General features: G+C 56.1%; 1 protein-coding gene across 2 annotated transcripts in view; it reads right to left on the reverse strand.

The window, feature by feature from the left end:
* The window catches only part of TRARG1 (trafficking regulator of GLUT4 (SLC2A4) 1), a 20,588-nt gene continuing 8,108 nt past the window's right edge, over positions 1–12,480 (reverse strand). The window contains exons 2-3 of one of the 2 annotated variants that reach the window (XM_050763598.1): positions 3,644–3,776; positions 1–2,679 (exon numbers count right to left, since the gene is read on the reverse strand). In XM_050763598.1, the coding sequence (XP_050619555.1) occupies positions 2,666–2,679; positions 3,644–3,776 (147 nt within the window). In that variant the 3' untranslated portion in view covers positions 1–2,665. Of the gene's footprint in view, positions 2,680–3,643; positions 3,777–3,810; positions 3,901–12,480 lie in introns of those variants that run through there. The other variant, XM_050763599.1, reaches the window with a different exon arrangement.

Genomic DNA, 12,480 nt, shown 5'->3' on the forward strand with positions numbered 1-12,480 from the left:
ACATTCAGGTTTATTTCTTTCCATGCGAAGACACACAGCGGTGTCACTGGTGTAGGCAGTGTGAGGGGTGGGTCTTGATACTCCCTGTGGGTCACAGGGAGAGGCTGGGTTAGTGCCTTAAGCTGGGCCACTGTGTTCATGCAGGTCAGCAGGGCCACTGACCCCTCCGGCGTCCAGGTGGTGTGGGGCAGGGGCTGGGGGACCCTCCGTCCAGGTCCCCTGGCGTCCAGAATGGCTTTCTCCTCCAGGGCCCGAGCTCTCCTCCTGCTCTGTGCTCTGCGGGCCTCCGCCTCCTCCACACACCTCGGGGGCCTCTGAGCTCTGTCCCTGGCGCCCGAGGAAACTCTCAAGTCATCCTCGCCTGCCTGGAAGAGCGCCCTGGCTGTGCCCATTCCTGGGGCATCTGCAGTGGCTTCCCCTAAGCAGGGCCTGTGGGCTGTCCTGGGTTCTGAGTGTGAACAAGTGTGTGTGTGTGTGTGTGGAGGAGTGCATGGCGGAGCCTATTTGTGCGGGTGTGAAAAGGTCTGAGCATGTGTGCGCTCCGAGGGCACCTAGAGTCCCTTCGGGTATCGTGTTCCTCCCGTGACAATCCCTCAACCATCGGTTCGTTTCTCTCCTCTCCCTGGGTTGCTGAGGCTGAGGACCCCGGGGGCCTGCCGGGAAAACACCCATGCATCATCTCCTTCCAGAGCCCGTGCGGGGCCAGTTCCATCGACCTCACGTCTCCCCCGTGTCACGTGACTTCACGAGTGACACAAAGACTCAGTGCTCACACCCTTCCCCCACAAATAGGGGCATCGGTTTTGGCCTCAAAGATCCCATTAAGCAAACCCAACCAGTCCCTTCTGTATGACCAGGAGAGGCTGGAGTTTATTCTGCAGGTGGGGGACGGACGTAGGAACACCAGCTCCAAAGGACCAACCTGGCACCCCTGAGCCCTGCACCCCTGCCCTGCAGCAGTCCCACGGGCTCCGGAAGGCTCAGAGCTCCAGCTGTGCATAGACCCAGGGCCCCTCCCTGCAGACAGAACCTCTGTGCTGGGCCTCTGAGGAGGGTGGGGAGATGAACAAGGGCCCTGGAGAGGAGGCAGGAGGGTCCTGATGGGGCACAAAGGATGCTGACTTCAACAGCCTTGGGCCAGCCTGACTGTGGCTGGGAACCCTTCCCATGAAGGCGTTGACTCTGGTTGTGAGGTGGGGCCTCCTAGGGCAGGACAGCCTGGAGCTCCCCTCTCCAAGGCCCGGGAGCTGCAGTCGGGGGCGGGGGGGTAGGCGGGGGCAGGAGAGGTGCCTGTGGCTGGAGCCTGGGCCAGGGAGAAGTCTAGGGAAAATCATGGGCCTGGGACGGGGGAAGAGGCCGACGACCCCGCTTGGCTCCTTTCGGGGATCCCATTAGGTCCTAAGACAGGCCATGGCATCCAGGCCCCAGGCTCTGTGCATGCAAGTATATTCCCAAACCTGGTCCCCCTACTCTGCAGACGGGGCCCTTCAGCCGAGCCCTTCCCTCGGTCTCAGGACTGTCAAACAGACCCCCATAAAAACTCTGGCCCACGCCCTTGCAGGTGGCACAAACGCCCCTGACAGCCTGGGACCCCTTGGGAAGTCCCCCAGGAATGGTCCCAAAACCTCCTCCAGGGAAGGCCCCGGCTGTTTGTGGATGGCCAGGGGCCCAGGGCCAAGCGCAGAGCATAGGGCTGGGCTGGAGGCCTGAAACCACCACCTGAGACACACCACCGGGGCCCCGAGCTCGCATCCCAGGCCATTGCAGAGGCCATGGCAGGACGAGAGCTCAGACCTCGGCCCTCCCCACTGACTGACCTTGGCCAGGGCTGGTCGGTGCCCCGGGCTACAGCAGAAGTAGGAGGAACAGGCAGACTGGCTTGTCCTGGGAGACATCCTGGGACCAGAGTCCTCTAGAGATGCTTCCGAAGCTGACAGGTTTGGGAAGAGGCATGCGGGTCACACCGTCCCAGCACCTGTCTTCACAGACACGCCTGCCTCTCGGCACCATCACCTTTGCAGCGGAGGATGTCAAGTGAGGCGGTTGCCTCCTTCCCGGGAGCTGCACCCCCACAGGTCCTGCGGCGGGTGGCGGGGGTGTCCCGGGCCTGTGCTGAGCACAGCTCCACCTCTGTGCTTGGGGCCCTGGCTGGGATCGCAGCAGGCGTGTGACACGAAGCATGCAAACAGTCTGTTCTCTCCCCGCTTGAGAAAAATACAAAAGATGAGGCCCCACGTCTTTGCTCCTGGTCCACAGACACGAAGGAACTCTGCTGCGTCTCTCCCCGCCGGCGTGTGTCTCGTTTGTGGGGCTGGGTTTTTTCCGCATCCTGGCAGTTTCGCTCTTTGGTAGAACCCGGGAAATTGTGCGAACGAGAAACAAGCCAGAGTGCTGGGGTTGAAATCCCAGGACACGCCCAGGAGAGTAAACCACGTCGCCCGTCGGGTTCGCTGAGCTTTCCTTCCTCTCTCCAGGCTTTCCCGTCGGATGGCGGCTGACAATGGGTGACTGGGGAGTTTCCCTCTGAGTTTGTGCTTTTAGAACTTGGGGACAGGGGAATGCTTGACAGTCACCACCCCGGCCTCCCGCGGTGTGTGGGATGTGTGGGTCAGAGGTCTCCTGATGGCCAGGGCCGGCCTCTGCTAGCCCAGCTCCCTGGTTAAGTTTATTTCTTCTGAACTGTAAAGAAAAGAACAGATAAGGCAGAACAGGGCTCAGAACCCTGGCTCTTCAGGTCCCTGATTGGAGGATTTGGGTTTCTGGTTCCCAGTGGGAAATGGTAATAGGGATAAGGCTGAGGATTGGGGACTTCTTTGTTTTGGGGTTCTTGGAGAAACTGAACGCCTGCCAATAAGAAGACTGCGTCCTCGGGACCGGCTCAGAGGTGGGCACTGGGTTAGAGGTGGGCATGCAACCCTAACTGAGCCAATCTGAATCAGTCCTGAGACTTTCGCTAGGTAACTATTGACACTTCTTTCCCTGCTTAGTTACTGGACTGATTAAAATGTGTGCCACTCTGGCCGGGCACGGTGGCTCACGCCTGTAATCCCAGCACTTTGGGAGACCGAGGCAGGCGGATCACTTGAGGTCAGGAGTTCGAGACCTGCCTGGCCAACGTGGTGAAACCCCATCTCTCCTAAAAGTATAAAAATTGAATTCTACCATATACATTGCTTGCTTCTGGGGTTCCCCGGCTGGCTGTGCGGGGATTTTAGTGTTTACAAAGCACAGTCACATCCGTTATCTGGGGTGATGCTTACAAAAGCCTCTGTGCTGAAGGCTCTTTCCTGCCACTTGATACCAGCAAACACTGAGGCTTAGCTAGTCAGGAACCGGCCCGGTCCCAGGCCCATCAGAGCTGAGGCTGGAGCTCCTGGCCGCTGACTCTGAGGCTGTGCACTTTCCACACCCTTGCCATCGATTCACTCTCCAGGCATCAGACAAGCCTGCTAGCCCCTCCCTGCTCGGCCGGTCCCTGCTGGGAACTGGTCGCTTTTCTGGAGTGGGAAGATAAGGCCGGGGCCCCCACCGTCCCTTCTCCTTCCCCCAACCCACCACCTCTGTCCCTGAGGCTGGGTACACCCTTGCGCAGTCCTCCCACCGGGCAAGCTGGCCCCCTCCTCTCCAAGGAGCTGGGTTTCACCTGTGAAGTTGACGGTCACGGCCACCGTGATGATGACAATGCCCATGACGATGAGGGTGATGCTGAGCAGCCGAGCCAGGCGGCCCAGCCTCCGGGCGCCGTCCACGTTGCCCTGTTGCATGCTACTTCGAGACTGCGGAGAGAGCGTGGAGAGACCCCGGGAACCGGGAAGCCTGTCAGCTTCATGGGCCTCAGCAGGCAGCCCTGGGGTGGTCCTGAGCCTGGGCCTCCATCCTGTCCCCATGCCAGCCCACACTCTAGGGGAGAGAAAGAGGGTTCCCCCTGGAGAAGTGGCCGGGGCCTCTTGTGCTGACCCCTAACCACGCCTGTCCCTTACTGGCTGGGGACAGCTGGGAGCAGAACCAGAAAGCCTGGCGCTTCTCAGGGTGGTGGTGGAGGGGGCGGCGGTGGCAGGTGGGAGGCTAGAGACTGAGGGCCTGAGAAAGTGGACCAGCTCCAGGCCAACTGGCAAGAACAGCCAGGCCAGGCCCCCCGGACTCCAGCGCAAGGCTCACTTCTGCAGAGGCACTGGGATCAAAGACAGCCCCTGGGCTCTTCCTACAGCCGACACACCGGCCTCCTGTCCCCCGTGAGCACCCTCCACCCCCACTGCCATAAAAAGAGACATTGTCGGCCGGGCGCAGCGGCTCACGCCTGTAATCCCAGCACTTGGAGAGGCTGAGGCGGGTGGATCACAAGGTCAGGAGTTCGAGACCATCCTGGCCAACATGGTGAAACCCCGTATCTACTAAAAATACAAAAATTAGCTGGGCATGGTGGCGGCGCCTGTAGTCCCAGCTACTCGGGAGGCTGAGGCGGGAGGATGGCATGAACCTGGGAGGCGAAGCTTGAAGTGAGCCAAGATCGTGCCACTGCACTCCAGCCTGGGTGACAGAGCAAGACTCTCTCAAAAAAAAAAAAAAAAAAAAAACAACTGTCTTCACAGCCTCCATTTCCCACCCAAGAACCACATTCTTGTTCAATCGAGCCCACTTTCCCGATCACACAAAAGCATGAAACGCCTCGTGCTTGCCTGGGGAGACCAGGACTGGGTGGGGCCACATGTGGCTTCCTAGGGGCCCCGTTGTATGTATCACTCCTTCTCAGTGAGCTCTGTTCTTCCTGAACCTAGTGAAAACGGATGAGGGTGAGGACAGAGGTCCTAGGAGGTTCCTGGGGTGACTTGGTAGGAGGTGGGGCCAAGCGTCTCTAAGGGTCCTGTGTCCCTGCCTCCCTAGAACAGGCACACGCAGGAGTTCTCTGATGGTGTGGCTGGTTTCAGGGTCTCAGGGAAGTCTCTTTGTTATTTTATTTTCTGATTATTTGAGGCTCCTGAGTTCAACATGGAAATGCGGTTAAGTGTGATGAAGATGATGACGAAGATGATGAGTTTACTTCATGCCAGGCAGCTTGCTAAAGTCTGTACCTAGATTACTTCATTTAGCCTCAGTCACCCTGGGGGTTTGGCAATGCAGCCGCACCTCCCTGAGGAAGAAACTGAACCTCAGAGCCCTGCCCCTTCGTCTCTCTGTTCTCTCTCTGCAGGTGGCCTCCTGGGGTCCTGTTCTCTTCAGTGCTCAGAATTCTAACCAACCTCCACCCAGCCCCGCATTTCATTCCAAGCTCCATCCGGGACAGTGTGATATCATCACACTCAACCCGCAACATCACCAAACTCAACCTATGCCTTGTGTCTCTCCTCCTCCTTGCCCAGGCCTGAGCTCCTCCCTCTCCATGATGACTCCTCTGCCCTCTGTGATAAAGCAGGAGCATCACTATCTTGAACAAACTCTAAGTCTCCCTTGATTAGAAAACCGCCTAAATCCAGCCCCAAAACATCAGCCTAATGGCTAATGTCAGCATAACCAGAAACATGCCAACCCCGAGATGAACCCCTCTCCAATCAGAAACATGCCAACCCTAAGACACCTCCCCTCCGACCAGAGACGTTCCAGCCCACGGTCAACTTTTCCTCACGTAGAAACATTCCAAACCTGTGATAAGCCCCCAGCTTCCAAAACCCTTAAATATCCTTAGTCTGTAAGAGAGAACAGTCCTGACCAAAATTGGCCAGAAGCCCCTCTCCGGTTTACTCTCTGAAATAAACCTGTCTGTGACAGTTGAGCAGCTTTTTTTTTTTTTTTTTGATGGAGTCTTGCTCTGTCGCCCAGGCTGGAGTGCAGTGGTGCAATCTTGGCTCACTGCAAGCTCCACCTCCCGGGTTCACGCCATCCTCCTGCCTCAGCCTCCCGAGTAGCTGGGACTACAGGCACCTGCCAACGCACCCAGCTAATTTTTTGTTATTTTTAGTAGAGACGGGGTTTCACTGTGTTAGCCAGGATGGTCTCGATCTTCTGACCTCGTGATCTGCCCACCTCGGCCTCCCAAAGTGCTGGGATTACAGGCGTGAGCCACTGTGCCCGGCCTGTTGAGCAGCTTTTTATGCTTCTTTCTTTCTTTTTTTTTTTTTTTTTTGAGACAGAGTCTTGCTCTGTCGCCTAGGTTGGAGTGCAGTGGCATGATCTTGGCTCACCACAAGCTCCACCTCCCGGGGTCACGCCATTCTCCTGCCTCAGCCTCCTGAGTAGCTGAGACTACAGGCGCCCGCCACCACGCCCGGCTAATTTTTGTATTTTTAGAAGAGATGGGGTTTCACCATTTTGGCCAGGCTGGTCTCGAACTCCTGACCTCAGGTGATCCGTCCTCGGCCTCCTAAAGTGCTGGGATTACAGGTGCAAGCCACTGTGCCTGGCCTCTTTCCTCTCAAATATCCCCCCAGCACCAGTCTCTGTTCTTCCTCACCCTTTCCCCACGTCCCCAATTCACACTGTATTTATACCAGGCACATACCTCCGATTCACACTGTATGTATACCAGGCTCATGACCCCGATTCACACTGTGTATATTTATACCAGGCTCATGCCCTGATTAACACTGTACTTATACCAGGCTCATGCCCTGATTCACACTGTCTGGACTTATACCAGGCTCATGTCCCCGATTCACACTGTCTGTATTTATACCAGGCACTATGCGAGGCCCTGGGACGCAGCGGCATGGAGAAGCATCCGGTTCCTGTTGTCACAGAACTTCCAGCCCACTGGCTGCGTTTGTGATCACACAAAGAAAGGTAAAAATGCAACTGTGGGTAGCATGACAAAGGAGAGGCACGTGGTACCAGGAGAGCTCGTGAAAGGGGAGAACTGGGGAAGACTTCCTGGAGGAAGGACATTTCAGCTGAGATGTGGAGAAGGATGAGCAAGAATTCGATTGTTTCCAAAGGAAGGAGGAGTATCCCAGGCGGAGAGAGCAGCCATGTACGAAGGTGCTGCATGGCAAATGTGTAGATGTTCAAAAAACAGTCGCTGACTGAGGAGGTAGGAGGGACTGGACGGAGGTCAGCGTGGCTGGGGCTGATGGAGGGAGGAGGGCGAGGCTGCAGAGGTGGGCAGGGCCAGGCCAGGCCGGGCTCGAGAAGCACCAGGAGAATGGTCCTTACACCATGAGCAGTAGGGACCGGTGTAGGATGTGAATCTGGAATGATAGGACTGGATACAGATTTCCAAAACACTGTTCTGCCTGCAGCGTGGGGATCACAGGAAGATGAGTCGGGAGCTGTTGCGAAGGTTCAGTGGGATGATGGTGGCTGAGGCAATCCCAGCTGCTCAGGGTCTTCCACAGAACAAAGTCCAAATGCAGGCCAGCTTTACATTTCCTGTGTGTGTGTATTTGTTTGAGATGGAGTTTGGCTCTTGTTGCCCAGGCTGCAGTGCAATGGCGAGATCTCGGCTTACCACGACCTCCGCCTCCCGGGTTCAAGCATTTCTCCTGCCTCAGCCTCCCAAGTAGCTGAGATTATAGCATCCACCATGCCCGGCTAATTTTGCTTTTTTTTTTTTTTTTTTTTTTTTTTTGAGACGGAGTCTCGCTCTGTCACCCAGGCTGGAGTGCAGTGGCCGGATCTCAGCTCACTGCAAGCTCCGCCTCCCGGGTTTACGCCATTCTCCTGCCTCAGCCTCCCAAGTAGCTGGGACTACAGGCGCCCGCCACCTCGCCCGGCTAAGTTTTTTTTGTATTTTTAGTAGAGACAGGGTTTCATTGTGTTAGCCAGGATGGTCTCGATCTCCTGACCTCGTGATCCGCCCGTCTCGGCCTCCCAAAGTGCTGGGATTACAGGCTTGAGCCACCGCGCCCGGCCATAATTTTGCATTTTTAGTAGCAACAGGGTTTCACTATGTTGGTCAGGCTGGTCTTGAACTCCCGACCTCGGTGATCCCAGCCTTCCAAAGTGCTGGGATTACAGGCATGAGCCACTGCGCCTGGCCTACATTTCCTGTTTCATCCTCCACTATTTTCTTCCACAACCACTGGGCCCAGCCGATCTCAGTTGCTCGAGGTTCGAGCGCCGACCTCCACAGGGCTTCGTTCTGGCTATTTCTCCTGCTTCTCCAAAACACCACGTGTCCAAATCCCTCCATCCTTTAAGGGGTGGCGCCAAGGCCACCTCCTCTGTGAAGCCCACCAAGATTCCTCCAGCTCTGCCAGAGGAATAATAAACCCTGGCACTCTTGCAACATATATCTCGTGCTGGGAACAATGCTAAATGCTGCCACCCATTAGAGCAATTCATCCTCTGCATTAGTCTGCTCTCATGTTGCTAATAAAGACATACCCTAGACTGGGTAATTCATAAAGGAAAGAGGTTTAACTGACTCACAGTTCAGCATGGCTGGAGAGGCTCAGGAAACTTACAATCATGGCAGAAGGGGTGGTAAACACGTCCTTCTTCACATGGTGGCAGGAAGGAAAAGTGTTGAACAAAAGGGGAAAGTCCCTTATAAAACCATCACATTGGCTGGTGCGGTGGCTCATGCCTGTAAGCCCAGCACTTTGGGAGGCCGAGGTGGGTGGATCACCTGAAATCGGGAGTTCAAGACCAGCCTGGCCCACATGGCAAAACCCTGTCTCCACTCAAAATACAAAAATGAGCCGGGTGTGGTAGCAGGTGCCTATAATCCCAGCTACTCAGGAGACTGAAGCAGGAGAATTACTTGAACCCGGGAGGCGGAGGTTGCAGGGAGCTGAGATTGCACCATTGCATGGCTGAGGTGGGCGGATCACCTGAGGTCAGGAGTTCGAGACCAGACTGACCAAGATGGAAAAACCCTGTCTCTACTAAAAATACAAAAAATGAGCTGGGCGTGGTGGCACCTGCCTGTAATCCCAGCTACTCGGGAGGCTGAGGCAGGAAAATCGCTTGAACCTGTGAGGCGGAGGTTGCAGTGAGCCAAGACCATGCCACTGCACTCCAGCCTGGGCAACAAGAGCAGAACTCTGTCTCAGGAAAAAAAAAAAAATCCACCAGATCTCATGAGAACTCACTATCACGAGAGCAACACATGGGGGTAACTGCCCCAGGATTCAGTGACCTCCACTGGGTCCCTCCCAGGACACGAGGGGATTGTGGGAACTACAATTCAGGATGAGATTTGGGTGGGGACACAGCCAAGCCGTATCACCTTCCTAACACTCCAACGAGGCAGGGATTGTGATTAGTCCATTTCATAGACGAAGAGATGGGGGCAGAGCACAGACCATGATGTGGATGTGGTACAAGAAGCTACTGGGGAGGGGGAAAACGCCAGATCAACAAGGGCCCTGGGCCAGGAGCAGTGGCGCATGCCTGTAATCTCAGCACTGTGGGAGGCCAAGGTGGGCAGATTGCTTGAGGTCAGGAGTTCAAGACCAGCCTGGGAAACATGGCAAAACCCCATCTGTACAAAAAATACAAAAATTAGCTGGGCGTGGTGGCGTGTGTCTGGAGCTCCAGCTACTCGGGAGGCTGAGGCAGGAGGATCGCTTGAGCCTGGGAGGCGAAGGCCGCAGTGAGCCGAGATCATGCCATGTGCTCCAGGCTTGGCAACAGAGCGAGACTCTGTCTCAAAACAAAACAAAAAAAAAAGTGGGGCGTGGTGCCTCACACCCGTAATCCCAGCACTCTGGGAGGCCGAGGCGGATGGATCACGAGGTCAGGAGATCGAGACCATCCTGGCTAACATGGTGAAACCCCATCTCCACTAAAAATACAAAAATTAGCTGGGCATGGTGGCGTGTGTCTGGAGCTCCAGCTACTCGGGAGGCTGAGGCAGGAGGATCGCTTGAGCCTGGGAGGCGAAGGCCGCAGTGAGCCGAGATCATGCCATGTGCTCCAGGCTTGGCAACAGAGCGAGACTCTGTCTCAAAACAAAACAAAAAAAAAAAAGTGGGGCATGGTGGCTCACACCCGTAATCCCAGCACTCTGGGAGGCCGAGGCGGATGGATCACGAGGTCAGGAGATCAAGACCATCCTGGCTAACATGGTGAAACCCCATCTCCACTAAAAATACAAAAATTAGCTGGGTGTGGTGGCGTGTGTCTGGAGCTCCAGCTACTCGGGAGGCTGAGGCAGGAGGATCGCTTGAGCCTGGGAGGCGAAGGCCGCAGTGAGCCGAGATCATGCCATGTGCTCCAGGCTTGGCAACAGAGTGAGACTCTGTCTCAAAACAAAACAAAAAAAAAAGTGGGGCGTGGTGGCTCACACCCGTAATCCCAGCACTCTGGGAGGCCGAGGCGGATGGATCCCGAGGTCAGGAGATCGAGACCATCCTGGCTAACATGGTGAAACCCCAACTCCACTAAAAATACAAAAAATTAGCCAGGCGTGGTGGCGGTGCCCGTAGTCTCAGCTACTTGGGAGTCTGAGGCAGGAGAATGGCATGACCCTGGGAGGCAGAGGTTGCAGTGAGCCAAGATCTCACCACAGCACTCCAGCCCGGGTGACAGAGCGAGACTCCATCTCAAAAACAAAGAAACAAACAAAAAGGGCCTGACGGTCCCATAAGGGAGTCAGGATTTTGTCCTGCAGGTACAGGGAGCCAATGAAGGATATGAAGTGGGGACAGGATCAGATTTTCATTTTAGGAATGATCTTTCTGACTACTGTGTAGAGTATGGGCTGGAGATTGGGAGCAGACAGTTTCAAAGACTGGAACGAAGTAGAGGATTGAAAAAGAGTTCAGATTTGAGAAGTTCTGAAGGTAGAATCCATGGGTTTTGGTGAAAGGTGAGATGGAGGGTGGAGGAGGAACTGGACTCGAAGGATTCCAGGGTTCCCGGCTTGGGTGCAGGATGAGTGGAGGTGCCCTTCCTCCAGCTGGGAACCAGGAAGAGGGCCGTGCAGTGTTCGGGCTTGGATTTGGGCAGAGGTGGGGAGTGCCACGGGGTGTAGCTGTACTTGGAAAAACCGGCCTCATTGTGCAGGAGTCGTCACACAGGGATGCAGCTGAGGCCATCCCGGGGCAGATGGACAGACAGACAGGCCTGTGGGCGGGGCAGATGGAAAGACAGACAGGCCTGTGGGCGGGGCAGATGGAAAGACAGACAGGCCTGTGGGCGGGGCAGATGGAAAGACAGGCCTGTGGGCGGGGCAGATGGAAAGACAGACAGGACTGTGGGCGGGGCAGATGGAAAGACAGACAGGACTGTGGGCGGGGCAGATGGAAAGACAGGACTGTGGGCGGGGCAGATGGAAAGACAGGACTGTGGGGAACACTGACTCATAAATAAAGGGGGTGCTGGGGAAAAGAAGGCTGGAAGGGAGCCTGAGGAGGAGCGGGAGAGGGCGGGAGGGCAGCAATTGGGAAGTGCAAGATGGGAAAGAAGCAGGGAGTGGCTGACAGTGCCCTGTCCCGCATAGGTCAAGCAAGATAAGGACGAAATATCAAACTATTGGCAATGCTGGGTCGTGCTTACCCTTGGCAGGAGGGTTTCAAAGGAGCCCGTGGGGGGATGAGGGGCCCGTGGGGGGAGGAGGGGCCGGTGGGGGAGGAGGAACGCGCGGGGGGATGGGGGCCGGTGGGGGGATGAGGGGCCCGCGGAGGGATGAGGAGCCCGCGGGGGATGAGGGGCCCGTGGGGGATGAGCCGCCCGTGAGGGATGAGCCAGTTGTGGGGATGAGGAGCCCGTGGGGGGATAAGGAGCCCGGAGGGGGATGAAGAAGCTCAGACAGCATGTCTCGGAGGCAGCTCTTAGGAGCTCACCTGTGGATGCGAAGAGGGTGATGGCAGAGCAAATACAACTGGGTGGACAAAAGGGGTTTCTTTCAGATGGGAAAGGAGGAGAGCTGCAGAGAGGGAAGGGGGATGAGACCGAGTGATGGGTGCCATGATGCCCCCGGGCAGCAGAGAGAGGCTGAGGTCTGGACTAGAGCTCAGGGACGGCCTGTGGACAGAGTGGGGAGGGCAATCTTGTTCTTAGAAATTGGATGAGAGGGCCGGGCGCGGTGGCTCAAGCCTGTAATCCCAGCACTGTGGGAGGCTGAAATGGGCAGATCACCTGAGGGCAAGAGTTCAAGACCAGCCTGGCCAACATGGTGAAACGTCGTCTCTACTGAAAATACAAATATCAGCCAGGCTTGATGGCATGTGCCTGTAGGCCTGGCTACTTGAAAGGTTGAAGCAGGAGAATCACTTGAGCCTGGGAGGTGGAGGTTGCAGTGAGCTGAGATCGCACTATTGCACTCCAGCCTGGGTGACAGAGTGAGGCTCTGTCTTAAAAACAACACAACAAAAAAAGAGTTTGGAACGGTCCCTAACATGTAGTAGGTACTCAGTGAATATTAGTGATATTAGCCCTCAGCACTGGGCTCCCTCAACTCCCTCCTCCCTGGCTGCTGATTTTTCCCTTTAGAAATTCATTTCCACAACTACACTCCACCCCTTTGCCATCCCCCGACCCAACTCCTGCTTTGAAACTCAACTCCTAACTTCCCTCTCACCCTCTCATGCCCTTTGTCTT

This window comes from Macaca thibetana, chromosome 16 (assembly GCF_024542745.1).
Source record: "Macaca thibetana thibetana isolate TM-01 chromosome 16, ASM2454274v1, whole genome shotgun sequence".
NCBI classification, from domain to species: Eukaryota; Metazoa; Chordata; class Mammalia; order Primates; family Cercopithecidae; genus Macaca; species Macaca thibetana.